This window comes from Phocoena phocoena, chromosome 11 (genome assembly GCF_963924675.1).
Source record: "Phocoena phocoena chromosome 11, mPhoPho1.1, whole genome shotgun sequence".
Classification (NCBI taxonomy): Eukaryota; Metazoa; Chordata; class Mammalia; order Artiodactyla; family Phocoenidae; genus Phocoena; species Phocoena phocoena.
In genome coordinates, this window is record NC_089229.1 from 62,064,766 (window position 1) to 62,091,589 (window position 26,824).

General features: G+C 38.4%; 1 protein-coding gene across 3 annotated transcripts in view; it reads left to right on the forward strand.

Moving 5' to 3' along the window:
* Nucleotides 1-26,824, forward strand: part of TFCP2 (transcription factor CP2) — a 51,733-nt gene continuing 24,909 nt past the window's right edge. For 2 of the 3 annotated variants that reach the window (XM_065886919.1, XM_065886921.1), the window contains exon 1: nucleotides 36-157. In XM_065886919.1, the coding sequence (XP_065742991.1) occupies nucleotides 36-157 (122 nt within the window). Of the gene's footprint in view, nucleotides 158-26,824 lie in introns of all 3 variants that reach the window. The other variant, XM_065886920.1, reaches the window with a different exon arrangement.

Consider the following 26,824-nt stretch of genomic DNA (forward strand, 5'->3'; position numbering starts at 1 on the left):
GAAACGGTGTCTCCTGAGGCAAGGAAGGAGCCAGGATGGCCTGGGCTCTGAAGCTGCCTCTGGCCGATGAGGTGATTGAATCCGGGCTGGTGCAGGACTTTGATGCTAGTCTATCCGGGATCGGCCAGGAACTGGGTGCTGGTGCCTATAGCATGAGGTGAGTGAGATTTTCCCAGACCCTGCACCTTCTGAATAACAAAGGCAGGATAGAGAATAAGGGGGGAAAAGAGAGAGAGGTGTATAGAGTTAGAGAAGCTCTCAGTGGTTAGAGAAAACGAACTTGTTTCTTTTGTTGTTTTGAGTAGTGAGTATTGCGGTAGAAAGGGAAAAAGAGATTACAGGCAGTGTCAAGAATAGCCCTTGATTAGCAACCAGATGAATGTTGAGAGGCTTTTGTGCCAGTGTGGGTGACTTGGAGACTGTTGGTGTGTGTGCGCGTGTGGATAGGTTGCACTGGACTTGTGTGAAGAAGAGGCCACATTGAACATGTGAGAGATGTTTAGGGAGTTGGGGCTTAATGATGAATGTTGGTTGACTGCTTATTGGGAGGAAATGTGAAACCTTTAATGCAGAAGTCCACACATCTGTATCTTAACCTGCTTTCAGGCTTTACTCAATTCTAGGGTTTCTGACTTTTGAAATATAAGCTGTGAAATGAAAAAGTGTCAAAAAGAACTCTTAGATGCTTCTAGACCTTCATGTATCAAGCCAAATGTTGATAAGAAATAAAAATCTCCTTTGAAAGCAACATAAGCCTCCCATGTAATATATTTGCATGTGTTAGCTACTTCATTCCCCCAATATAGTTTGTTTCATTTACAAGATGTGTAAGAGCCATGTCTGGAAATGTTGAAACATCTGCTTCTTAATGTTTGATGGAATATAATTGGGTTTCCAGATGCATTGTAAGGCTTAATCTAAATGAGTCAAAGAGACTTTAGAATTTAGCACTTTAATTAGGTTTATGAGTTTATAGTGGGAGGATGCCTTTTATGGGGAAAATGGACAAATTTTGCATTCTGTTAGTGAGCTCCTTTGAGAGTTAATAAAAGTGAACTTCCTTTCTTTAACTCTGCTAAGCCAAAGTGGAATTTCCTCACTGAAGTAAAATTATGAATTAGAACTTAGTACTTCATCTTCAGGAATCTTTGCTTACAGTTTAAAATAATAAAGGCTATCCTTGAATGCATATTTCAGTGATTTTCAGGGAAATTTGAATTCTATCATGCAGTGCTCTTAGCCTTGAGAAATTTAACTCTAATTTTGTCTGTCCTTGTTTACATAAGTCTTACCATAAAAACAGAGATTAACTTGGTCTGAAAGTAAACGTCTTGACCCTGAACTTGCACGTCAGTATGTGACATAATAGTTGACAATTTATGCTGTTGTTCCTGTAAAGATTACTGCTGCAAAAAGTTTAGTTTTGTCTAGGTTATCAGAGTTAAGAATGGAGATAATTAAATGTTAACAGTACTTGTTATAAAAATAGTCTGACATCAGCAAACATTTGGGTATCAACTATGTGCTCTCTCTGCCATGCAACTTTCCATTTATGAGTGCCTTCCTATTCATATCCTTAGTGGTCCTCAGAAGAATTAGTAGAATGGCTTGCATATTTATACATTTGGAATTTTTTTCCAAGATCAAATCGACAAGAGTTTTCAAACATCACTTTATGTTTTCTCAACAGCGCAATGTGCAAAAATTTTTTTCTTTGCTCTCTTTCACCTTGCTCTTTTTCATGCACTTTACTGCTGTCATGATTCTCTTGTCTCTTACACACATTTAATCATTTGCATTAATTTGTGTTAATTAGATACTAAGTTAGTTCTCAAACTTTAGTGTTTATGAGAGTCATCTGAAAACTTATAAAAAAATAGTTTACAGCGTCCCATCTTTGGTGATTGTCTGGGGCACAGACCAGAAATCTAATTTTTATTTAAAATAAATTATTTTATTTTTGGCTGCATTGGCTCTTCATTGCTGCACGTGGGCTTTTCTCTAGTTGCGGCGAGCGGGGGCTACTCTTCCTTGCGGTGTGCAGGCTTCTCATTGAGGTGGCTTCTCTTGTTGTGGAGCGTGGGCTGTAGGTGCACGGACTTCAGGAGTTGTGGTTCGCTGGCTCAGTAGTTGTGGCTTGAGGGCTCTAGAATGCAGGCTCAGTAGTTGTGGCGCACGGGCTTAGTTGTTCCGCGGCAAGTAGGATCTTCCCGGACCAGGGATCAAACCCACGTCCCTTGCATTGGCAGGCGGATTCCCAGCCACTGCGCCACAAGGGAACCCCTGATTTTTAAAAAACAAGTTCTTAGATGATTTTGATGCACATAGTCCAGGGACCACATTTTGAGAAACACTGATTGGAGGAGTTTTTATACTCAAAGACAATGATTCTTTGCTCTCCCTGTTTCTTTGTTTAACTAAACCTGTGATTATTTTTCCTAAACCTTTGTTAGGGAAAAATTTCTCTTTTTGACAGCAATTTGTTTTGTAAAATATTTTCCCTAATGTATTTGTTTTACCTTGATTTGCTTACTTCTACTGCATCTTATAATGGTTTTGTTTCACATCTATTGGTTTATATTTTATAAAAATTCATCTTAGCTGGATTCCTGTTTTTGATTCTTGATCTGCCATTGCATTCAGTGATTGTATTCTTTTCATAAGTGATCCTTTAATAGTCTCCTTACTTTTATCCTTACGTTTTAATACATGGCACAAACTTTATATTTAAAATAAAGCAAATTCCATGAAAATATGCTGAGTGAAAGAAGCCAGTCACGAAAGACTACATATGATTCTGTTTCTTAGAAGTGTACAAAATAGGCAAATCTATAGAGACAGAAAGTAGATTAGTGGTTGACTGTAGGAGAGGAGGGAATGGGGAGTGACTGCTAATAGGTACCGGGGGTTTTTTTTGGGGGGTGGGGGGGCTGATAAAAATTTTTTTAATTTAAAGATTGCATAACTCTGACTACAGTAAAGACAATTAAATTGTACACTATAAATGGGTGAATTGTATGGTATATGAATTGTATCTCAATAAAGCTATTATTAAAAGAGTAAACATTAAAATTTTCTTAAAACTTTTTTCTTTCATTTTTTTAAGGTTGAGGTGGAATTCATATTACATAAAGTTAACCATTTTAAAGTGAACAATTCAGTGGCATTTAGTATGTTCACAGTGTTGCACAACCACCACCTCTGTCTAGTTCCAAAACATTTTCATCACCCCAGAAGAAAGCCCTATACCTGTTAAACAATTGCTCCCCATTTCTCCCTCCCTCCCCTCCTTGGTGCCCAGTAATATGCGTTCTGTCTCTATGCATTTACCTATTCTGGATTTCACATAAATGCAATCATATAATGTGTGACTTTTTGTATCTGGCTTCTTTCACTGAGCCTAATGTTTCCATGGTTCATCCGTGTTGTAGCATGTATCAATACTTCAGTAATTTGTTCCTTTTTGTGGCTGAATAATGTGCCATTGTATGTATATATCACAATTTGTTTAACCATTCATCCACTGATGGACGACTATTACAAATAATGCTAACATAGCACTATGTTTATAAACATTTGTGTTCAAGTTTCTGTGTAGACATTTTTTAATTGAAGTATAATTGACGCATAGCACTGTATTAGTTTCAGGTGTGCAACATAATGATTCCACATTTGTATATGTTGCAAAATGATCACCACAGTAAGTCAACATTCATTACCATACATAGTTATAAAATTTTTTTTCTTACGATGTGAACTTTTAAGGTTTAGTCTCTTAGCAGCTTTAAAATATGCAGTACAATATTGTTTTTGTTTGTTTGTTTTGTTTGTTTTTTTTGCGGTATGCGGGCCTCTCACTGTTGTGGCCTCTCCCGTTGCGGAGCACAGGCTCCGGATGCTCAGGCTCCAGTGGCCATGGCTCACAGGCCCAGCCACTCCGCGGCATGTGGGATCTTCCCGGACCGGGGCCCGAACCCGTGTCCCCTGCATCGGCAGGCGGACTCTCAACCACTGTGCCACCAGGGAAGCCCAATATTGTTAACTATATTCACCATGCTGTACTAGACGTATGTTTTCATTTCTTTTGGTTATATACCTAGGATTGGAATTTTTGAGCCATATGATAATGCTACACTTAACTTTTTAAATTTTATATAACTTAAAGAGTTTTTCTTGTTTGTTTGTTTGTTTTTAAAGAGCAGTTTTAGGATCATAGCAATATTGAAAGGAAGGTATAGAAATTTGCCATATACCTCCAGCCTCTACACATGCATAGCCTCACCTGTTATCAACATCTTCCACCAGAGTGGTACACACTCTGTACCTACATTGGCACAGCATAATCACCCAAAATCCATAGTTTATCTTAGGGTTCACTCTTGGTATTGAATGTTCTGTAGGTTTGGACAATATATGATGACATGTATCCATCAATGCAGTATCATCCAAAGTATTTTCACTGCCCTAAAAATCCTCTGTGCTCTGCTGATTCATTCACCCACCACTACCCCAACCCCTTGCTACCATTGATCTTTTTATTGTCTCCATAGTTTTGCCTGTCTATAATGTCATATAACTGAAATCATACAGTATGTAGCCCTTTTCATATCTGCCTCTTTCACTTAGTAATATGCATTTGACGTTCCTTCACGTCTTTTTCATGGCTTGATAGCTCATTTTTTTTTTTTAGCACTGAATAATATATCATTGTCCGTATGTATCAGAGTTTATCCATTCACCACTGAAGGACACCTTTTTTCTTTTAATAAATTTCTTTATTTTTGGCTGCATCAGGTCTTTGTTGCTGTGTGCGGGATTCCTCTAGTTGCGGTGAGTGGGGGCTACTCTTCGTTGCAGTGTGCAGGCTTCTCATTGCAGTGGCTTCTCTTGTTGCGGAGCATGGGCTTCAGTAGTTGTGGCGCACGGGCTTAGTTGCTCCATGGCATGTGGGATCTTCCCGGACCAGGGCTTGAAGCCATGTCCCCTGCATTGGCAGGTGGATTCTTAACCACTGTACCACCAGGGAAACCCTGAAGGACATCTTGGTTGCTTCCAAGTTTTGGCATTATAAATAAAGCTGTTATAAACATCTCTGCGCAGATTTTTGTGTGCAGATACTTTTCCTCTTCTTTGGGTAAATACCAAGAAATGGCATTGCTGGATCATGTGGTATGAGTATGTTTAGTTTTGTAGAAAACTGCCAAACTGTCCTCCAAAGTGGCTGTACCATTTTGCATTCCTACCAGCAATGAGTGAGAGTTCCTGTGTTACTCCACATCTTCTCAGGATGTGGTGGTGTCACTGTTCTGGATTTTGGCCATTGTAAAAGGTGTGTAGTGTATGCTTAACTTTTTCAAGAACTGCCAAGCAGTTTTGCACAGCAGCTGAACCATGTTACATTCTCACCAGCAATGTACAAGGGTTCATACTTCTCTACATCCTTACCAACATTTGTTGTTTTCTGTGTTTTATTAAAGTCATCCTAGTGAGTGTGAAGTAGTATCTGTTATTATTTGTTCTGCATTTCCTTGATGACCATGATGTTGACATCTTTTCATCTGCTTGTTGGCCATTTGTATATCTTCTTTGGAGAAGTGTCTCTTCAAGTCCTTTGCCCGGTTTTAAATTGGGTTGTTGTCCTTTTGTTGTTGAGCTGTAAGGGTTTTTTATATATTCTGGTTACTAGATCATTATCAGATATATGGTTTGTAGATACTTTCTCCCATTCTGCAGGTTGTCTTTTCACATTCTTGATAATGTCCTTTGTTTGATTCACAAAAGTTTAATTTTGATGAAGTCCAATTTATCTATTCTTTTTGTTGCTTGTGCTTTTGATGTCAAATTCAAGAATCTGTTGCCAAATTCAAGTCTTGGTGATTTACCCTGTGGTTTCTTCTAAGAGTTTATAGTGTAAGCTCTTATGTTTAGGTCACTGATCCATTTTGAGTTAATTTTTGTATCTAAAGTGAGGTAGGGTTCCAGCATCATTTGTTTGTATGTGGATATCCAGTTATCCCAGCCGTATGTTCGTTTCTCATTGAATGTTCTTTGTAGCCTCATTGAAAATCAGTTGGCCATACATGTAAAGATTTATTTGTGGACTCTATTCTGTTCCATTGGTTGATATGTCTATTTTGCCAGTACCACACTGTTTTGATTACCATAGCTTTGTAATAAGCTCTGAAATTGGGAAATGTGATTCCTCTTATTTTGTTTTTCTTTTCCAATATTGTTTTTTGCTATTTAGGGCCTCTTGTAGTTCCATACAAATTTGAGGGTAAGCTTTTCTGTTTCTGCAAAACATATCATTGGAATTTTGATAGGGATTTCATTGAATCTGTAAGTAGCTTTGGGAGTATTGCCATCTTAACAATATCGAGTTCATCAATCCATGAACATGGGATGTCTTTCCACTTATTTAGGTCATCTTTAATTTCTTTAAGCAGTGTTTTGTAGTTTTTAATGTACAAGTCTTTCACATCCTTGGTTAAATTTATTCGTACATATTTTATTCTTTTGGATGTTACTGGGACTGCTTTTTTCACTTAGCATAGTGTCTTCAAGGTTTTGCTCAGTGTTTGTTTCATAAAATGGTGTTAAATTTTGTCCAGTGCCTTTTCTGTTGAGATGATTGTGTGGGGTATTGAATTGAGTGATTTCCTTATCTGAACTACCCTTACATTCCTGGGATAAATCCCACTTGGTCATAGTTTAGAATCATTTTAATGTGCTGTTGGATTCAGTTTGCTAGTATTTTGTTGAGGATTTTGTTTCTTTATTCATAAGGGATATTGGTCTGTAGTGTTCTTTTCTTGTATCTTTTTCTGGCTTTGGTATTAGGATAATGTGGCTTCATAGAATCTTAGGAAGTGTTCCTTCTCTTACCTCTTTCTCTCTTTTTTTGGAAGAGCTTGAGTAAGAATGGTGTTAAGCCTTTATTTACTTATTTTTTGTTTAAAGTTTATTTATTTATTTATTTGGCTGTGTTGGGTGTTTTGTTGCTGTGTGTGGGCTTTCTGTAGTTGTGGCAAGCGGGGGCTACTCTTTGTTGTGCACAGCCTTCTCATTGCGGTGGCTTCTCTTGTGGAGCACGGGCTCTAGGCACGCGGGCCTCAGTAGTTGTGGCACGCAGGCTCACTAGTTGTGGCTCCCAGGGTCTAGAGTGCAGGCTCAGTAGTTGTGGCGCACGAGCTTCATTGCTCTGTAGCATGTGGGATCTTCCCGGACCAGGGCTTGAACCTGTGTCCCTTGCAATGACAGACAGATTCTTAACTACTGTGCCACCAGGGAAGTCCATTGTTAATTCTTTAAATGTTTGGTAGAATTTACCAATGAAGTCATCTGGTCCTAGACTTTTCTTTGTTGAGAGGTTTTTTATTATTGATTCCATTGCTTGTTAACAGGTCTATTGAGATTTTTAAATTTCTTCTTGAGTCAGTTTTGGTACTTTGTGTGTTTCTAGAAATCTGTTTTATCTAGATTATCTAATTTGTGTGTATATAATTATTCAGTGTTTTCTTATAATCCTTTAATCTCTACAAGGTTGGTAGTAATATCCCACTTTCATTTCTGATTTTATTTATATGTGTCTTCTCTCTTTTTTTCATTGGGCAGTGTAGCTAAAAGTTTTTCAATTTTGTTTATCTTTTTAAGGAACTGATTTTTGGTTTTGATCCTCTGCTATTTAAAAAAACAGTATTTATTTACTTATTTGGCTGTGTTAGGTCTTAGTTGTGGCACATGGGATCCTCGTTGAGGCATGCGGCATCTTTCGTTGTGGTGTGTGGGTTCCAGAGCACACAGGCTCAGTAGTTGCAGTGCGTGGGCTCTCTGGTTGTGGTGTGCAGGCTCTAGAGTGTGCAGGCTCAGTAGTTGTGACACATGGGCTTAGTTGCCCCGCAGCATGTGGGATCTTGGTGCCCCGTCCAGGGATCAAACCCGTGTTCCCTGCATTGGAAGGTGGATTCTCAACCACTGGACCACCAGGGAAGTCCCCTCTACTATCTTTTAAATTCTCTATTTTTTCCTGCTCATCTTTGTTATTTCCTTCTTTCTGCTAGTTTTGGATTTAGTTTGCTCTTTTTCTAGTCCCTTAAGATGTAAAGTTAGTTTATTTGATTTGAGGTCTTTCTTCCTTTTTTATGTGGGCATTTACAGCTATAAAATTCCCCTTAAGTACTGCTTTCGCTGTGTCCCATAAGTTTTAGTATGTTGTGATTTCATTTTCATTTCTCAAAGTATTTTTAAATTTCCCTAGTGATTTCTTCTTTCATCCATTAGTTGTTTAAGAGTGAGCTTAAAAAAAACCAAAAAACTGAGCTAATTTCCATGTATTTGCAAAATTTCCAGCTTTCCTTATTTTACTGATTTCTAGCTTTCTTCCATTGTGTTCAGAGAAGATAGTTTGTATGATTTTGATCTTTTTAAACTTACTGAAAATTGGTTTATGGCCTAACGTGGTCTCTCCTGAAGAATGTTTTATGTGTCCTTGAGAAGATAATATATTCTGCTGTTGTTGGGTGGAGTGTTCTGTATATGTCTGTTAGGCCTGATGGGTTTATAGTGTTGTTCAAATCCTTTGTTACCTTATTGATATTCTGTCCAGATGTCCCACTCATTATTTAAAGTAGGGTATTGAAGTCCTCAATGATAGAAATGTCTATTTATGTCTTCAATTCTATCAGTGTTTTAGATTCTTATTTTGGGGGGCTCTGTTGTTTGGGTGTGTACATGTTTATAGTTATTCTATCTTCTTGATAAATTGGCCTTTTAAATCAATATAAAATGTCTTTTGTGTGCGTCTCTCTTTTTTTTCTTTGTGTCTCTTGTAACAATTTATGACTTAAGTTCTATTTTGTCTGATACTTGTATAGTCACTCCAGCTTTCTTTTGTTTACTATTTGCATGGAATATTTTCATTTTTTTTTCATTTTCACCCTATTGTGTGTTGTATCTAAAGTGAGTCTTTGTAAGCAGCATGTAGTTGGCCTTTTTTTCTTACATCTTTTCTGCCAATCTGTGTCTTTAATCGGTCAGTTAACCCATTTGTACTTAAAGTGATTAGTGATAATGAAGGACTTACTACTGCCATTGATAGTTTTCTATATGTCATATCTTTTTTTGTTTCTCAATTCCTCCAATATGGCCTTCTTTTGTGTTCGATTTTTTTCTATTGTACCATTTTGTTTCCCTCTTCATTTTCTTTTTTGTATATTTTTAAAGTTACTTTCTTAGTGATTACTCTGGGGATTACAGTTAATATCTTGAGTTTATAGCAATCTAATTTGAAATGATGCCAACTTAGCTTCATGAGCATACATTAAACTACATTTATTGTGGTCATCATTTTGCAGTATGTATGAATATCAAATCATTATGTTGTATACCTGAAACTAATATAATGTTGTATATCAGTTATATCTCAATTAATAAAAAAGAGCATACATTAATTCCATTTCCCCTCTTTATGTTGTTATTGTCACAAATTACATCTTTATGCATCATGTACCTGTTACTGTAGATTTATAATTATTATTTTATGCATTTGTCTTTTAAATCATATAAGAAACAAATAGAGGAGTTACATACCAAAAATACTGTATACTATCGTGTATTTATCTATATAAACTTTGTAATGATCTTTTTTAAAATATGAAATCATTTAATTTTATTTTATATTGGGGTACGGTTGATTTACAATGTTGTGTTTCAGGTGTACAGCAAAGTAGTTCAGTTATACATATACATATATCCATTCTTTTTCAGATTCTTTTCCCATATAGGTTATTACAGAATATTGAATAGAGTTCTCTGTGCTATACAGTAGGTCCTTGCTGATTATCTGTTTTATATATAGTAGTGTATATATGTTAATCTGGCACTCCTAATTTATCCCTCCCCCCACCTTTCCCCTTTGGTCACCATAAGTTTGTTTTTGAAGTCTGGGAGTCTGTTTCTGTTTTGTAAATAAGTTCATTTGTGTCATCTTTCTAGATATCATATGATATTTGTCTTTCTCTGCCTGACTTACTTTGCTTAGTATGGTAATCTCTAGGTCCATTCATGTTGCTGCAGATGGCATTATTTCATTCCTTATTATGGCTGAGTAATATTCCATTGTGTATATGTACGACATCTTCTTTAACTATTCCTCTGTTGCTTCCATGTCCTGGCTATTGTAAATAGTGCTGCAGTGAACATTAGGGTGCATGTGTCTTTTTGAATTATGGTTTCCTCTGGATATATGCCCAGGAGTGGGATTGCTGGATCACATGATACTTCTATTTTTAGTTTGTTTAGGAACCTCCATAGTGTTCTCCATAGTGATTGTACCAATTTACATTCCCACCAACAGTGTAGGAGGGTTCCCTTTTCTCCACACCCTCTCTAGCATTTATTGTTTGTATACTTTTGATGATATAATGATCTTCATTTTTTTGTATGACTTTGAGTTACCACTCAGTATTCTTTCATTTTAGCCTTTCCCTTTCGTTTCCCTTTAGTATTTCTTATAGGGCAGGTGAACTGGTGATGAATTCCCTTAGCTTTTGTTGAGGAATGTCTTGATTTCTCTTTTATTTCAGAATTCTTTTTTTTTTTTTAAACATTTCCCACGTATGGCTATTTATTTATTGGGTCTTTGTTGCTGTGTGTGGGCTTTCTCTAGTTGCAGCGAGCGGGGGCTACTCTTCTTTGCAGTGCACGGGCTTCTCATCGTGGGCTGGCTTCTCTTGTTGCGGAGCACAGGCTCTAGGTGCATGGGCTTTAGGCGCATGGGCTTCAGGCGCATGGGCTTCAGTAGTTGTGGCATGTGGGCTCAGTAGTTGTGGCTCGCAGGTTGTAGAGTGCAGGCTCAGCAGCTGTGGTGCACAGGCTTAGTTGGTCCGCAGCATGTGGGATCTTCCCAGACCAGGGCTCAAACCTGTGTCCCCTGCACAGGTGGATTGGCAAGTGGATTCTTAACCACTGCACCACCAGGTAAGTCCTATTTTAGAATTTTCGGTTGATAGTTTTTACCTTCAGCACTTTAAATGTATCATCCCCGGCCTTCTGGCCTCTATGGTTTCTGATGAGATATTGGCTGTTAATCTTATTGAGGGTCCCTCATATATGATGAGTTACTTCCTTTCTGTTGCTTTGAATATTCTCTTTGTTTTTCACCAGTTTGAATATAATGCACTTGGTGTGGAATTCTTTAGATTTATCCTGTTGAAGTTTGTTGAGCTTCTTGGATGTGTAGATTCATGTCTTTCATCTATTTGGACTGTTTTTGATGATTTTTTTCTTTAAATTTTTTTTTTTTCCTCTTTTCTTCCTGGGACTCCCAGAATATGTGTGTTCATACATATGATGGTGTACCATAGACCCTTTACACTCTGTTCATTTTTCTTTTTCTTTGTTTCTTTTTTGGTCATGCCACATGGCATACAAGATCCTAGTTCCCCAACCAGGGATTGAACCTGCACCCGCTGCAGTGGGAGCATGGAGTCTTAACCACTGGACTGCCAGGGAAGGCCCTCTTCATTCTTTTTTTTTTTTTTCCATTCTTTTTTTAAAACATTTATTTAATTTTAATTATTTTAAAAATATTTATATATTTATTTATTTTGGCTGCACTGGGTCTTAGTTGTGGCATGTGGGATCTTTTAGTTGCAACATGCAGACTTCTTAGCTGCAGCATGCAGACTCTTAGTTGCTGCATGTGGGCTTCTTAGTTGCAGCATGCGGACTTCTTAGTTGTGGCATGCGAACTCTTAGTTGCAGCGTGCATGGGGGATCTAGTTCCCCAACCAGGGATCAAACCTGGGTCCCCTGCATTGGGAGCATGGAGTCTTACCCACTGGGCCACCAGGGAAGTCCCTTCATTTTTCTTTGTGCTCCTCAGCCTGAGTAATTTCTTTCTTTTTTTTTTTTTGAAGCAGAGTCTCAAAGAGATATTTATACACCCATGTTCATGACAGCACTATTCGCAAGAGCCAAATATCAGAAGTTACCCAAGGCTCCATGGACAGATGAATGGATAAACAAAATGTGATATATACACACTACTATATATAAAATAGATAACTAATAAGGACTTACGGTATAGCACAGGGAACTCTACTCAATACTCTATAATTCAGCCTGAGTAATTTCAATTTTCCTGTTTTCAAGTTCACTAACTCTTTCTTCTGCCTGGTTGAATCTGATATTGAACCCCTCTAGTGAATTTTTAATTCCAGCTATTGTACTTTTTTGTACAGAATTTCTGTTTGGTTCCTTTTTATACTTCCTGTCTTTCTGTTGCTATTTTGTACTTATTCATACATTGTTCTCCTGGTTTCCTTTAGTTATTTGTCCATGGTTTCCTTCAGCTCTTTGAGCATATTAAAGACAGTTAACTTAAATCTTTGTCTAGTAAGTCTAGTATCTGGGCTTGCTAGAGGATGGTTTCAGTCAATTTCTTTTTTCCTGTGAATAGGCTGTATTTTCCTTTGTCTTTGTATGCTTCGTAATTTTTTCTTAATTGAAGTATAGTTAAGTCCCTGTGTTACGCAGTAAATCCTTGTTGCTTATCTATTTTATTTATAGTAGTTTGTATCTGTTAATTGCATACTCCTAATTTATCCTTCCTTACTCCCTTTACCTTTTGCTAACCGTGAGTTTGTTTTCTATGTCTATGAGTCTGTTTTTGTTTTGCCTATAGATTCATTTGTATTATTTTTTTAGATTCCACGTATAAGTGATATCATATAATATTTGTCTTTCTCTGTCTGATTTACTTCACTTAGTATAATTTTCTCCAGGTCCATCCATGTAGCTGCAAATGGCAATATTTAATTCTTTTTTATGACTGAGTAGTATTCCATTGTATGTGTGTGTGTGTGTGTGTGTGTGTTTGTGTATCTACATGTATCATACCTTCTTAAACCAATCATTTGTTGATGAGTACTTGGGTCCTTTCCATGTCTTGGCTATTGTAAATAGTGCTGCATGTATCTTTCGAATAATAGTTTTTGTCTTTTCTGGATATATGCCCAGGAGCAGGATTGCTGGATCTTATGGTAGCTCTATTTTTAGTTTTTTGAGGAAGCTTCATAATTTTTTCCACAGTGGCTGCACCATTTACATTCCCACTAACAGTGTAGGAGGGTTCCTTTTTCTCCACACCCTCTCCAGCATTTATTGTTTGTAGACTTTTTGATGATAGCCATTTTTACTGGTGTGAGGTGATACCTCATTGTGGTTTTGGTTTTCATATCTCTAATAATTGGCAACATTGAGTATTTTTTCATGTGCTTGTATGCTTTGTAATTTTTTGTTGAGAACTGGACATTTTGAGTATTGTACTGTGGTAACTCTGGAAATGAGATTCTCCTCCCTTCTTAGAGATTACTGTCATTACTGGATGAAAGCTGCAGTTGTCTCTAAGTTTAGTGACTCTTCCAAACTAGTTTTGCAAAGACTATATTCCTTGCTGTATATGGTCACTGAAGTCGCTTCTGTTATCTCCACCCCATCAGTGACTTGACAGAGATTTCCTTAAATGCCTGGATCCAATAAGAAAAGACAAGGAAAAAAGAGAGTGTTCTCTTTTTTTGAATCTCTTCGTCTCACTTTGTTAGGGAAGCCACTTCAGCCATGGGGGTTGAAACAATGGTGAGCCTCTTTGCCAACTCCTCAGCAGTCAAAAGCGGTGATCAAGACACATAACCTTGGGAGTTCCCTGGTGGCCTGGTGGTTAGGATTCTGGGCTTTCACTGCTGTAGCCTGGGTTCAGTTCCTGGTTGGGGAACTGAGATCCTGCAAGCTGTGTAGTGTGGCCAAAAAAAAAAAGAAGGAAAGAAAGAAAGACACATAACCTTTATTTTTGGAGGACAAGATCCCTATTGTCCACCCTAGCACCAGCAAGCTGCAACAGGATCTTGGGCTGTTGTTCCCACTGCTGCCTCCCATGGGACTGGGAGCTGGAGGATGATAGGTGCTATGCCAAATGCTGAAATTAAATAAAATTTACCAGCCTCTTTCTTCATCAGGCACTCCCTTGGATGCTGAAAGTGTTGGACTGGATTCCAGAGTTTCAAAGTAATTACTCTAAGCATTTCTTGCCAGCTCAATAGCTCTTTTGGTGAAAGGACCAATTCCTAGAGCTTCCTACTCTGCTATCTTCCATGACCTCTGTCCTTAATCTACAATAGCCTTTTAAATGGTCCAACCCTGCTTTTAACTCTGCACGCACCACCCCCCCACCCAGTCTATTGTCTACACTGAAACCTTTGTGTGTGGGTATTTTGTTCATTTAAATAAAAAATAATTTCAGACTTGTGGAAGATTTGCAAAAATAATCTGAAGAGTTTCTGCATACCCTTCATCCGGATTCCTTAAATGTTAACTTTTACTAAGTTTGCTTTAGCTTTCTGCCTGTCTCTTTTCAGACACCTAGAATTATTCTTTTTCTGAACTGTTAAAGAGTAAGTTGCAGATATGATGCCCCTTAACACCTAAATACTTCAATGTGCCTTTTTTTGAAAGAAATTCTCTTAATGCAACCACAGTACGATGATCAAAATCAGGAACTCGACACTGACACAATACCATTATCAAGCTATAGAACTTATTCACATTTCGCTAGTCATCTCATGTCAGTCATCTGACATGTCTTTCTTGTCCTTTAATCTAGAATAGTTCCTGAGTCTGTCTTTGTATTTTCATGGCATTGACAGTTCGATGAATACAGGGCAGTTATTTTGTAGAATATCCCTCACTTTGGGTTTGTTGTTTTCTCATGATTAAATTCAGTTAATGCACTTTGGGTAGTAATACCTAAGAAGTGATGCTGAATTCTTCTCTGTGTATCATATTAGGATACACATGCTATTGATTTGTTCCATCACTGGCAATGTTAACTTTGGCCATTTAGTGAAAGTGGCATATGCCAGTTTTCTCCCTTGTAAATTTGTCTTTTGTAATTGATAAGTATCTTGTGGGGAGATACTTCGAGACTATGTAAATATCCTGTTACTTTTCAAACTTTTACCTATCAGTTTTAGTGTTTATTGATGATTCTTGCCCTAATCAGTTATCATTATGATGGTTGCTAATAGATGGTTTTCTGATTATATCCTTCCTTCTAAAGTGGTTAGTTGGCTTTCTACTATATGAAAGAGCTTTTCCAAATACGTGCATCCCTATCTTCATAGCAGCACTATTTACAATAGCCAAGACTTGGAAACAACCTAAATGTCCATCAACAAAGGAATGGGTAAAGAAGATGTCTTATACATATACAATGGAATATTACTCAGCAATAAAAAAGAATGAAGTAATGCCATTTGCAGCAACGTGGGTGGGCCTAGAGATTATCATACTAAGCAAAGTAAGTCAGAAAGAGAAAGACAAATATCACAAATAAGTGATATCACTTATATATAGAATCTAAAATACAACATAAATGAACATATCTACGAAACCGAAATAGACTCACAGACATAGAGAACAGACTTGTGGTTGCCAAGGGGGAGAGGGAGGTGGGGGAGGGAAGTATTGGGAGTTTGGGGTTAGCAGATGCAAACTATTATATATAGGATGGGGGAACTGTATTCAATATCCTGTGATAAACCATAATGGAAAAGAATATGAAAAAAATTTATATATATATATATATATATATATATATATATATATATATATATATACAACTGAATCACTTTTTAAAAAAAGCTTTTCCTTCTTATTTATTTTTATCAGTGTAGCCTCATAGATTCTTACTTTATTCAGTAGACTGCAGTCTTTTACTATCACTGTATATTTTGATTAATTGTTCCAGATTTGGCCAGAGGAACCCCTTCAGGCTGGCTCCACACAGCAGCCTGTAAAAATTAAAGTCTTCTTAATGCCTTTTGTCCTAACATAACTATCAATAGCACCCTCCTTCACTCACCAGTGTCCCTGTTTGAGTGATAAATTATATGATTATCTGACTTAAAATGTAAACCAGATCATGTTACTTTTCTCTTGGAAATGCTCCAGTGATTTTGCATCTCACTTTGAATAAAAGCTTCGGTTCTGGCATTGCTCCACATGTGGTGCCTCTGTGACCATCTTGTCCATGTCTACCCTTCTCCTTGCTGCTGACCCCAGCCACATCTAGCCTTCTTTCGGTTCCTCAAATGCTATGCACACTCCCACCTCAGGGCCTTTGTATTTGCTGTAACTCTTCCTGAGATAGTCTTCTACATTCCTCACTTCCTTTAGGTTTCTGCCTAAATGTCACTTTATCAGAGAGGCCTTCTCTAACTACCTTCACATAAAATAGCAAGCATCTCCTTCCGCTCACACCAGAACTCTGCCTTCTCTGTTCTTTATCTTTTCTGCAATATTTGATGTGTTATTCATTTGTTTGCCTCTTTCCCCAACTAGAATAAATGTTCCTTGAAGGCAGAGACTTTGTTCTGTTCTCTGCTATATCCCTAGTACCTTAGAAGAGTGTCTAGTAAATAGTTTGTGCTGATTTGTTGAGTGAATGAACTGAACTCACTCTCACTCTGTTTTGTTTCAAAGGCAAGTACAATAGTATAGCAGTTTCTGAGGCAGCTGTTTCTCTCCATTCACATTGAGTTTTGTTCTTTTTTGGTGTTTCTTTTTTGCTGTGCTACTTTTTCAGTACTGTTTACTTTCATTTTTTTCCCCTTCAGCTGTCACCTATCCATCTTCCAAAGCTTCATCTTTTTGTCCTGAGTTAATCAGTTGTTACTAACTGTTCCTTTTCTTTCCCTTTCATTCAGAGTCCCTTATGATGGACAGATGAAATTCTTCCCTTTGTCACAAAATTTATCCACTACTTTTTAAAAAAATGGCACTGCTGTAAAAATATAAAGAAGTGAGTAAGAATGTTTAACTCCAAATTCAGGATACTGTTGCCTCTGAGAGTTGAAGGGGGCTATAACTGAGGAAGTATACAGAGGGCTTTAACTGTTAATGCTCTATTTCTTAAGCTGAGTGGAGTATACACAGGTATTTGTTATACTTTTTTTTTTTAAACCTTTTTATATGTCTGAAATACTGCATAATAAATTTAAGGAAAAAGTATCTACTGCGTGCTCTATTGCTGGCTAGCTTTCCTCATCTTTAAGATCGTCCTATCCCATTTGTTGTTTTGTTACTAAAGGTCTATAGATGTTTCTTTTTATATATATATATATATATATATATATATATATATTTATTTATTTATTTATTTTTGGCCGTGTTGGGTCTTCGTTGCTGCGCATGGGCTTTCTCTAGTTGCGGGAGTGGGAGCTACTCTTCGTTGCAGTGTGCGGGGTTCTCATTGCGGTGGCTTCTCTTGTTGTGGAGCACAGGCTCTAGGTGTGAGGGCTTCAGTAGTTGTGGCACACAGGCTCAGTAGTTGTGGCTCATGGGCTCTAGAGCACAGGCTCAGTAGTTGTGGTGCACGGGCTTAGTTGGTCCGCGGCATGTGGGATCTTCCTGGACCAGGGCTTGAACCCGTATCCCCTGCGCTGGCAGGCGGATTCTCAACCACTGCGCCACCAGGGAAGCCCCTATAAATATTTCTTTGCTTTCTTAGTTTTCTTGCCCTCTTATAATTCTTATGGAAGATGACCTACAATCCAATAATGTTGCCATTCCTTACTTATTCTACTTTATTACCTTCTTTTTCTTTTTTCCACCTCCTCCTATCCTGCCCTCATTCTTTATCTGCCTTGTTGGCAGTAGTTTCCAGTTGTAGCTGGTAGTTGACTCTCACTATGCATCATCAGGCTAGAATCTGGGAGAAAAATTCATTTGGGACTTTGGATACACGAATCAGCGTTCTCATTTTTATTTCACCACTAGTTCATGTTTGGTACGCACAGCAATTCCTGGTTGATTCAGTTAGTCACTAAGCAAATTTTTATTCACCCATTTAACAAATACTTGAGTGCCTTCTATGTGCTAGGTTTTCTACAGCTTGATTCTGTAGCTTTGAATCTTTATCATATGCTCCCTTATGCAGGTGCTGTGTCTAGTGCTATGGTGATTAAAAGACAAATCAAGCAGGTTCTTGTTCTGTATTTGCTTACAATTTGGTAGAGAAGATAAGACTTGAATATAAATATGTATGATGCAGGCTAGAAATTGGTATGCCAGAAACACTTATAAAGTGCTATAGGAGTTCAGAACATAGAAATACTACTTCTACCTTCTGAAGGTGGTATCTCAAGAGTAAGATTTGGTCATGCAAAGTTGGAGAATCTATTCCAGGCAGAGGGATTGTAGGAATAATTGAATTGCTGGATTATGAAGTTTGTGCATCTTCATAAAAAATAATACTAAATTGTTTTTCCTGGTATACTTTAAGTGTTTTGGTTGTTCTGTATCCTAGCCAATATTTTATTTAGTCAGAATTTTAATCTTTGTCAATCTAGTGGGTGTGGATTTTATTGTGGTTTTAATTTGTATTCTCCTGATTTCCTGTGAGTCTGAGCACCTTTTCATATGTTATGTTTTTTATGTTGTCTCCTGAGAAGTAAATATTCAAGTTTTTATTTGTGGGGAGCATAGAGGTTGGTCTTTTTTATATTAATTTATAGGAATTTAAAATATATTTTGGATCCTCATCTTTTATCATTTATGTGTATAGCTGGTATCTTCTCCTGGTTTATGGCTTATCATTTCATTTTATGTGTCACTGGTTCCAAAGTTATTAATTTAGTGTATTATAATTTATCAATCTTCTCTTTTATGGTATATGACATTAATGTCTAAGAAATTCTTGCCTACTCTAAGGCCATAGAATTATTCTTTTTTTTTTTTTTTTTCTGTGGTACGCGGGCCTCTCACTGTTGTGGCCTGTCCCGTTGCGGAGCACAAGCTCCGGACGCACAGGCTCAGCGGCCATGGCTCATGGGACCAGCCGCTCCGCGGCATGTGGGATCTTCCCGGACCGGGGCACGAACCTGCGTCCCCTGCATCGGCAGGCGGACTCTCAACCACTGTGCCACCAGGGAAGCCCCCAGAATTATTCTTTTATATTGTCTTCTAAAAGTTTTACAGTTTTGCTTTTCACACTTAAATCTTTAATCCACTTAGTGTTTTTGTTTTTGTTTTTTTTTTTTTTTTTGAGTGCACCATGCAGCTTGTGGGATCTTATTTCCCCAACCAGGGATTGAGTCCGGGGCATGGCAGTGAAAGAGCCAAGTCCTAACCACTGGACCTCTAGGGAAATCTTTTTTTTGGCTGTGTTGGGACTTTGTTGCTGCGCGGGGGTTTTTCTCTAGTTGCGGAAAGCGGGGGCTATTCTTCATTGCGGTGCGCGGGCCTCTCATTGAGTGGCTTCTCTTGTTGCAGAGCACGGGCTCTAGGTGCAGGCTTCAGTAGCTGTGGCTTGTGGGCTCTAGAGCCCAGGCTCAGTAGTTGTGGCGCACGGGCTTAGTTGCTCCGTGGCATGGGGAATCTTCCCGGACCAGGGCTCGAACCCGTGTCCCCTGCATTGGCCGGTGGACTCTTAACCACTGCACCACCAGGGAAGCCCCCAGAATTGTTTTTTTTACTTGAATTTTGTATTGGGTATTGTTAAGGATCCAATTTCATTTTTCCCCATATAGATATCCAGTTTTTCCAACATTGTTAATTAAAAAGTCAGTCCTTTTTTCACTGACCAGTGATATCAGCTCTGTCATAAATCAAATTTTTGTATATGTGGGGTCAGTTTATGGGTTCTGTATTCGTGAAATAGTTTAATTTGTCTATCTGAGTCAATACCATTCTGTCTTAATTACTAAAAACTTCGAAATAATATTTGATATCTGACAGGGTAAATTTCTTATGTTTTTTCTTCTTAAGGAGTATCTTGGCTATTCTTGGTTTTGTTAATTGATAAAATTTTAGAATCAACTTGTCAAGTTGAATCTGTTGGGATATTGAGTGGGATAGAATCTACAGATCAGTTTGGGAAAAATTGACATCTTTATAATATTCAGTCTTTCAGTCCTTGAACATGATATAACTCTCTATTTAAGACTTACCTGAATGTTTCATAAATCTGTCCCTACTTTCATTACTCATTCAGATTCTCATTATTTCTTACCCAGGCTGTTGCCTTAGCTTTAAACTGATCTCCCCCTATCTTTTGTCTCCTTTTTCCAAGAGGCAACCTAGCATAGTGAGATCTGGAGCTAGATTTAGGAGTATGAATTCTGGTTCTATCAGGATTAGACAAGTTCCTTAACCTCTGTTGCTTTAATTTAAAATAGAAATAATAGTACCCACCTCATGAGGTTCTTATGAAAATTAAATGAGTTAATATACGTATTATAAAACAATTAGGACAGTGTTAGGCAAAGAGTAAATGCTCTATAAATGCCAGCTGTTATTATTGCTGTGATTTAAATTCTAGTAGTCTAACTCCAGTGCCTACACTCTTAATTCCTATACTTTACTGAAAGGTAGATGAGTTCAAGATACATTTTTCAGATAAAAATTCATAGGACTTGTTAATGGGCATGAGATAAGGGAAAAGTATCAATCTAGGATTCCTTCAAGGGTTCTAGTTTGAGCATTCTGATGAATCGTTTGCCATCCAGTACAAGGGTGGGAGGACTAGAGGGAGGGGAGGTAGGCTGAGCAGGTTTGGAGGAGGATTGAGAGTTCTCTTTTGGACCTGGCCCATTTGATATCCTTGAGAGACATCAAAGAGGCAATGTTAGATAGGTATTTAAATATGGAATTTGGAGTTCAAAATAGAAGTCTGGACCTAGTAGATATGTTTGGGAGTCATCAGAATAAGGTATTATTTAAGTGTATGGGAATTAATGAGATCATCTGGGAGTGTAGAAAGAGAAGAGCCAAAATCAAGTCCTGAGGTTTTATGGAGGAAGAGGGGTTGCCACAAGGGAGTTGAGGAGGCATTGCTGGTGAGGTAGGAAGAAAATTAGGAGAGGATATTCAGGAGGCCAGAGAGGAGAATAGCCAGTGTAGGAGTTACAGCTATGGTTTTTGTTTTTGTTTTTTAATATTTATTTAGGCTGCACCGGGTCTTAGTTGGGCACGCGGGATCTTCGTCGTGGCATGCGGGATCTTTAGTTGTGGCATGCGGACTTCTTAGTTGCGGCATGCGACCAGGGATTGAATCTGGGCCCCCTGCTTTGGGAGCTCGGAGTCTTACCCACTGGACCACCGGGGAAGTCCCAGTTATAGCTATGTTGAATGCTGCTGAGAGTCGAAGTAAGATGAGCCCAGAGAAGTGACTTTTAGTTTGGCTACATGGAAGTCATTGGTGACTAAGACAAGCACTTTCCATGGGGAGTGAAAACCTAACTGTCATGGTTTGAGGAATGAATCAGAGATGAGGAAATGGACACTCTGAATACATATAGATAATTTTAGTTATGAAAGATACAAAGTGTAGTAGTAGTTGAAGGGAGATGTGAGAAGATTTTTTTTTTGTTAAAGATGGGAAATACTCAAACGTGAATATATGCTAATGGGTATAATCCAATAAAGGGAGATTGATGGTACATGCATGGGGACAAACAAGGGAATAAAGTTCTTGGGAATTGAGAATGCATGGATTGTAAGTCTGTGGGTAAAGATTAGCCTTTCCTAGGAGGAGGAATTTTGCGTTCATTGTATCAGGAGCAAAAGAAAAGATGCTTTCAAGGTTTGTAGGTTTGGTAGTGAAAGATGCTTAGAAATATTGTATGAGAGATTTAATTAGTAAAATTGTATGTGGGGAGACAGTTGTAAGTAACATGCAAATACTCAGAAGCTCTTCACAGGGGTGGTAGACAGCCAAGCGCTCAATAGAGATTTGATAATAAATGATAGCAGCATTTTCTGGACTATTCATCCACAAGTATAACCCAATCATTGCTGAGTAACCTAATTATAAAGACCTGGATTTTCTAATGGGATTATTACTATTCCTATTATTACTGTTGTTGTAATCATTTAAACAGTATTTATTGAGTACCTACTACGGCCAGGCTTTGTTAATACTAGGATGACAAGACAGGTGAGGTCCTTGCACTCTTTGGAGTTTGCATTCTTATGGGAGGAGTAGTAAATAGATAGGTAGGTAGATAGATAGAAAACAGATAGATAGATAGATAGACGGATATATAGACAAGGAAATTTCAGAAAAAAGTGCCCTGATGAAAATGCGTACGATCTGCTTTAGGTAGAGTGACCAGGCATGTCTCTGTGTAGACCTGACAGTATAGCAGAGACCTGAAGGATGCAAATGAGCCAGGCAGGCAGAATTCTGGAAGTTCAGCTTCTGGACGGAGGAATCAACCATTGCAACAGCTTTGAGCCCTTTTTGTGAAATCAGTTAATTGACACTATCGTTCTGTTCGTGTGAATTGTACAGATAGCCACGTGCGGAGTATTAGCGTGCACCACCGTTAGAAATATCTTCGGAGCGTCGAACAGGAGCTCCTGATCACATTTTTTCCTCAGGAATGTTTTGAACAGGTGCTGCTTTATGCCAGGCACTGAGTGATAATAAAGAAGGATAAAACTTGTTTACCGTTTCCTCTCTGCCTAAAACAGTGCCAGGCCCATAAGTGCACACAAAATATTAAGTGAATGGATAAATAAACTTGGATTTATATTTGCTATTTACTAGCCGTTTAACCATGGGCAAATTATTTGACATCTCAAATTACTTGAGCCTCAGTTTCTTCAACTGGCAAATAAGGAGGGGAGACAGTTGCTCCTACCCCACAGTGTTATTGTGTGGATTAAGTGCTAGTTTACATGTAAAAAATCAATGGTAGTAGTTGAGTAGGAATGGAGGGGAGCAAGGGAAGAGAGCTACAGTTTGTCAGCTGAAACTTTTAAAGAGGGAAAAGAGGTGGGGAGTATAATGAGAGATGAGACTGAACAAGTAACCTGGGTCGTTTGGAAGGGCCTTGAGTGCTGTGTTGAGGAGCTAGTGCTTTATCAGGATTTCATTGGGAAGCCACTGAAGCATTGTAAACAGAGTAGTGACATTTTAGATTTACATTTTTAAAGGTTACTCTGGCTGTAGATTGGAGGATAATGATAAAAAGCTAGTTATCATTCCTGAGAAGGGTTGAAGCTTAGTGAACTGGGTGTCTTTTGCTCTGCATATCCTTAGAAATGCAAATTAATTCTCTATCATCTGTTTATTCATCTGTCTACCTACCTACCTATCTGCCTTCTGTCTACAAGAGGAAGGGAGAAAATAACATCTGCTTTGACTGCATCATCTCCAGGGAATATGTTGGCCATTTTAGAAGAAAGGACCTTCCTCAAAGATGTGGTCTGAAGGAGGAGAAATTTTCATAAGCCCTGCCACTGTGAGCATAAAGGGGAGAGGGATAGCTAAAGTCTTTTTACCATTTCATGGGACTGGTATTCTGATACTTTTAGGATTTCCCCAAAAGTCATTAGTGGTTAAAGCGTTAACAAACAGAAAAATGTCTGTGTTTGTCTTTCACTGCAGGGAGGAATGGGGGACTAGGGAGATTGTCCAGCTTTGAAGCTAGCTAGCTGGGCTTGGTAGCGGGGATGGAATGAGCGAGGCAGAAGAACCTCAAAGGTGGTGAGTGATTCTTGCTAGTGAAGAGGGAGGGAAGCTTAACTGCAAAACAAAGACAAAAACACAAACAAAAACAAAAGAATTGGTAGACATTTTGGACCTGAAAAGAAGCTTTGAGGTTCGGCAATATAAGGGGCTAAGCGTGGTTTCCCTTAGTCACAGGAAAACAAAAACAAAAATCTATTGTTGTTTTCCCAGATAGGTCATAATATGATGCTGGATATCAGATCTTTGAATACTGAAATGGGAGCTCTATTTTTTTTATATCAAAACTGCCAGATTCCCTGGAATATAGAACCCATGGTTGTCATCCATCACCTAAATGGGAAGAGTTGGTGATTTCAGAAATTTAATGAAAGAGCCTGGTACTAATGATGCCACAGGTGATGTTTTCAATTAGCAGTGTTTTAATGAGATTTGTAGGCTGTAGGAGCTAATCCTGTAATGTTGGAAAAAAACAGAAAGCAGGCCTATATCTGGCAAATCTCCTGAGGTCGGGCTTTGCTGATTCAGGTTGCTTTGACTAAACTTTTAATATCTCACAAGCTCTCTGGAAGTAAATTTGTATCTGATATTGGTCAGATACTTTTCAGCTTCCAAAGTAAGTAAGGCTTCTAGACAGATTTGAAACCAGAAGTTTTTAGTGACTTTCTAAGTTAAAGGAAAATAAAAAACATTGCTTATAGAAGGAAATAAGTGGTAATTGGCAAATAATTCAGCATGGTAGAAATGAGGGAGATTCAAGAACTTGGAGGGGGACTTCCCTGGTGGTCCAGTTGCTAAGACTCCACACTCCCAATGCAGGGGGCCCGGGTTCGATCCCTGGTCAGGGAACTAGATCCCACATTCTGCAACTACAGATCCCGCGTGCTGCAACTAAAAAGATCCTGTGTGCCGCAGCCAAGACCCAGTGCAGCCAAATAAATAAATATTTAAAACAACAACAACAAAGACTTGGAGGGAAAAAAGAAATTAGCTTCATTTTTGGGTAAACTTTGAGATGTACATAATAAATGACAACAATTCAAATTTCTGGTCTCCTAACTGCTGAAGAATGGTTTATACCTAGAAGCATTTCTTAAAGTGTTTAAAGAACATTAAGCCCAGTATTGAGATCTGGAAAAAAGTTCCAGAAACAGTATTCATAAAGAAAGACTGTCAGATGACCAGTATCTCTTTCAAGGACATCATCAGCATAAAATCCAGATGTGTTGTTTTTATCTACTGCTTCCTTGTGTTTGGAGGTCATACCGAACAGTCCCTTTTCCAGGTTTGAAGTTGAAGTTTGAAGTTCCAGGGGAGTAGAGTTAAGCTACTCAGGGTAGAGTCCTATAAAGCACCTACCATAAACATAGTAGGCCCTGTTGAGTTATGTAATCTTTACTAGTTTTAAATAATTCATTTATGCTTCCTCAAGTATGAGTAATACTGTAAGGACAATGAACTGGAATGTAGGAAAACACTAGGTGTTTGTAGAATAATTTAGTAAGATTTGTTGCTGTGCAGAGATAGAAATTTAGATGACAGTGATGCTCTGTGCTCTGTAAGGGGATCTTATCTATAACTTTTTTTCTTGCTGTATGCAGGCCTCTCACTGTTGTGGCCTCTCCCGTTGCGGAGCACAGCTCCGGACGCGCAGGCTCAGCGGCCATGGCTCACGGGCCCAGCCGCTCCGCGGCATGTGGGATCTTCCCGGACTTGGGCACGAACCCGTGTCCCCTACATCGGCAGGCGGACTCTCAACCACTGTGCCACCAGGGAAGCCCTATAACTTAACTTAAATTAATTAATTAATTTACGTTTGGCTACATTGGGCTTTGTTGCTGTGCATGGGCTTCTCTCTGGTTGTGGTGAGTGGGGGCTACTCTTTGTTGCGGTGCGTGGGCTTTTCATTGCGGTGGCTTCTCTTGTGGAGCATGGGCTCTAGATGCATGGGCTTCAGTAGTTGTGGCATGCAGGCTCAGTAATTGTGGCTCACGGGCTCTAGAGCGCAGACTCATAGTCGTGGTGCACAGGCTTAGTTGCTCCGCGGCATGTGGCATCTTTCCGGAGCAGGGCTCGAACCTGTGTCCCCTGCATTGGCAGGCGGATTCTTAACCACTGCGACACCAGGAAAGCCCCTCAGACTTCACTTTTGATGAAACCTGGTATCAGCATTTTTGGCAGCCATGTTACATTGCTTGTCTCACAAATAATTTTTTTTTTTTAAGTCCTGGTCTTTCTCACATATATTGGGCCATTTTGTTGTTGCTGTTGTTAGTACCAAGTACATGACTTTATATTTATCCTTATTACATTTTATCCTGTTAGATTTAGCCTCCTATTCCAGCCAATTAGAATTACTTTAAAAGTTGACCCTATCATATATGAAATTGCTTTCCCATCCCAGATTCCTGTCATTTGCATATTTGATCATCGTCCTCTTTAGTGTCCTCGTCGAAGTCATTTATTTCTAAAACATGTTGCAGAGGACAGGTTTCTCTGGGGTCCTGTGGCGTATCACTAAACCTTCTTCTAGACTTACCTGCACTCTAGGTGCAGTTGTGTAGTTATCTTAAAGCCACTTAACTTATAGAATTCATATTTTTCACCTTCAACAAGGATATCAAGAGAGACTGGTTTATGCATTGCTGAAATCCAGATATATTTATGCTTATAGCATTCCCTGGTCAAACCATATTCAAAAAGGAAAATGAGACAGTTTGGTTATGGCTTCCAGTGATTCTTGGTGCCCTGCCTAAATAACTCATAAACTATTCTTTGAATAACCTTTTCTGCAGTCTTGCTTTGGACTTCATATCAGATCGCTCTGGTATAAGGTAGGAAGAATATACTCTTTTTTCATTTTGAAAATTGCTACTATAGACATAAAAAGCTAATATGATATTTGGCATTATCAGAATCATGAGATTTGTCTGAGTTTACACACAGAGTGTCACCAATGGATCTCATCTGCACATTCTTTGATTCTCCTGGTATATAATTTCATCCAGGTATATAATTTCATTCCAGGTACTTTTTGATAGTCTTATGTATCATGATCTATTAATCCCATATTTGGTGGTCTTTTTCTATTCTCAAGATGGTTTTTCTTTACAGAAAAGATAGAAGAAAAAACAGGAATTGAGATGTTCTTCTGTCTCTGCTTTATATTAATTAGTAATATGCCATTTGCATCAAAGAGTGTACCTGTGCCTTCTCTGTTTTGCAAGCCTCAGCACATTCTGGGCTTCAGCTCAAGCTTGCTTCTTATATATATTGTTGCCACTTTCTAAA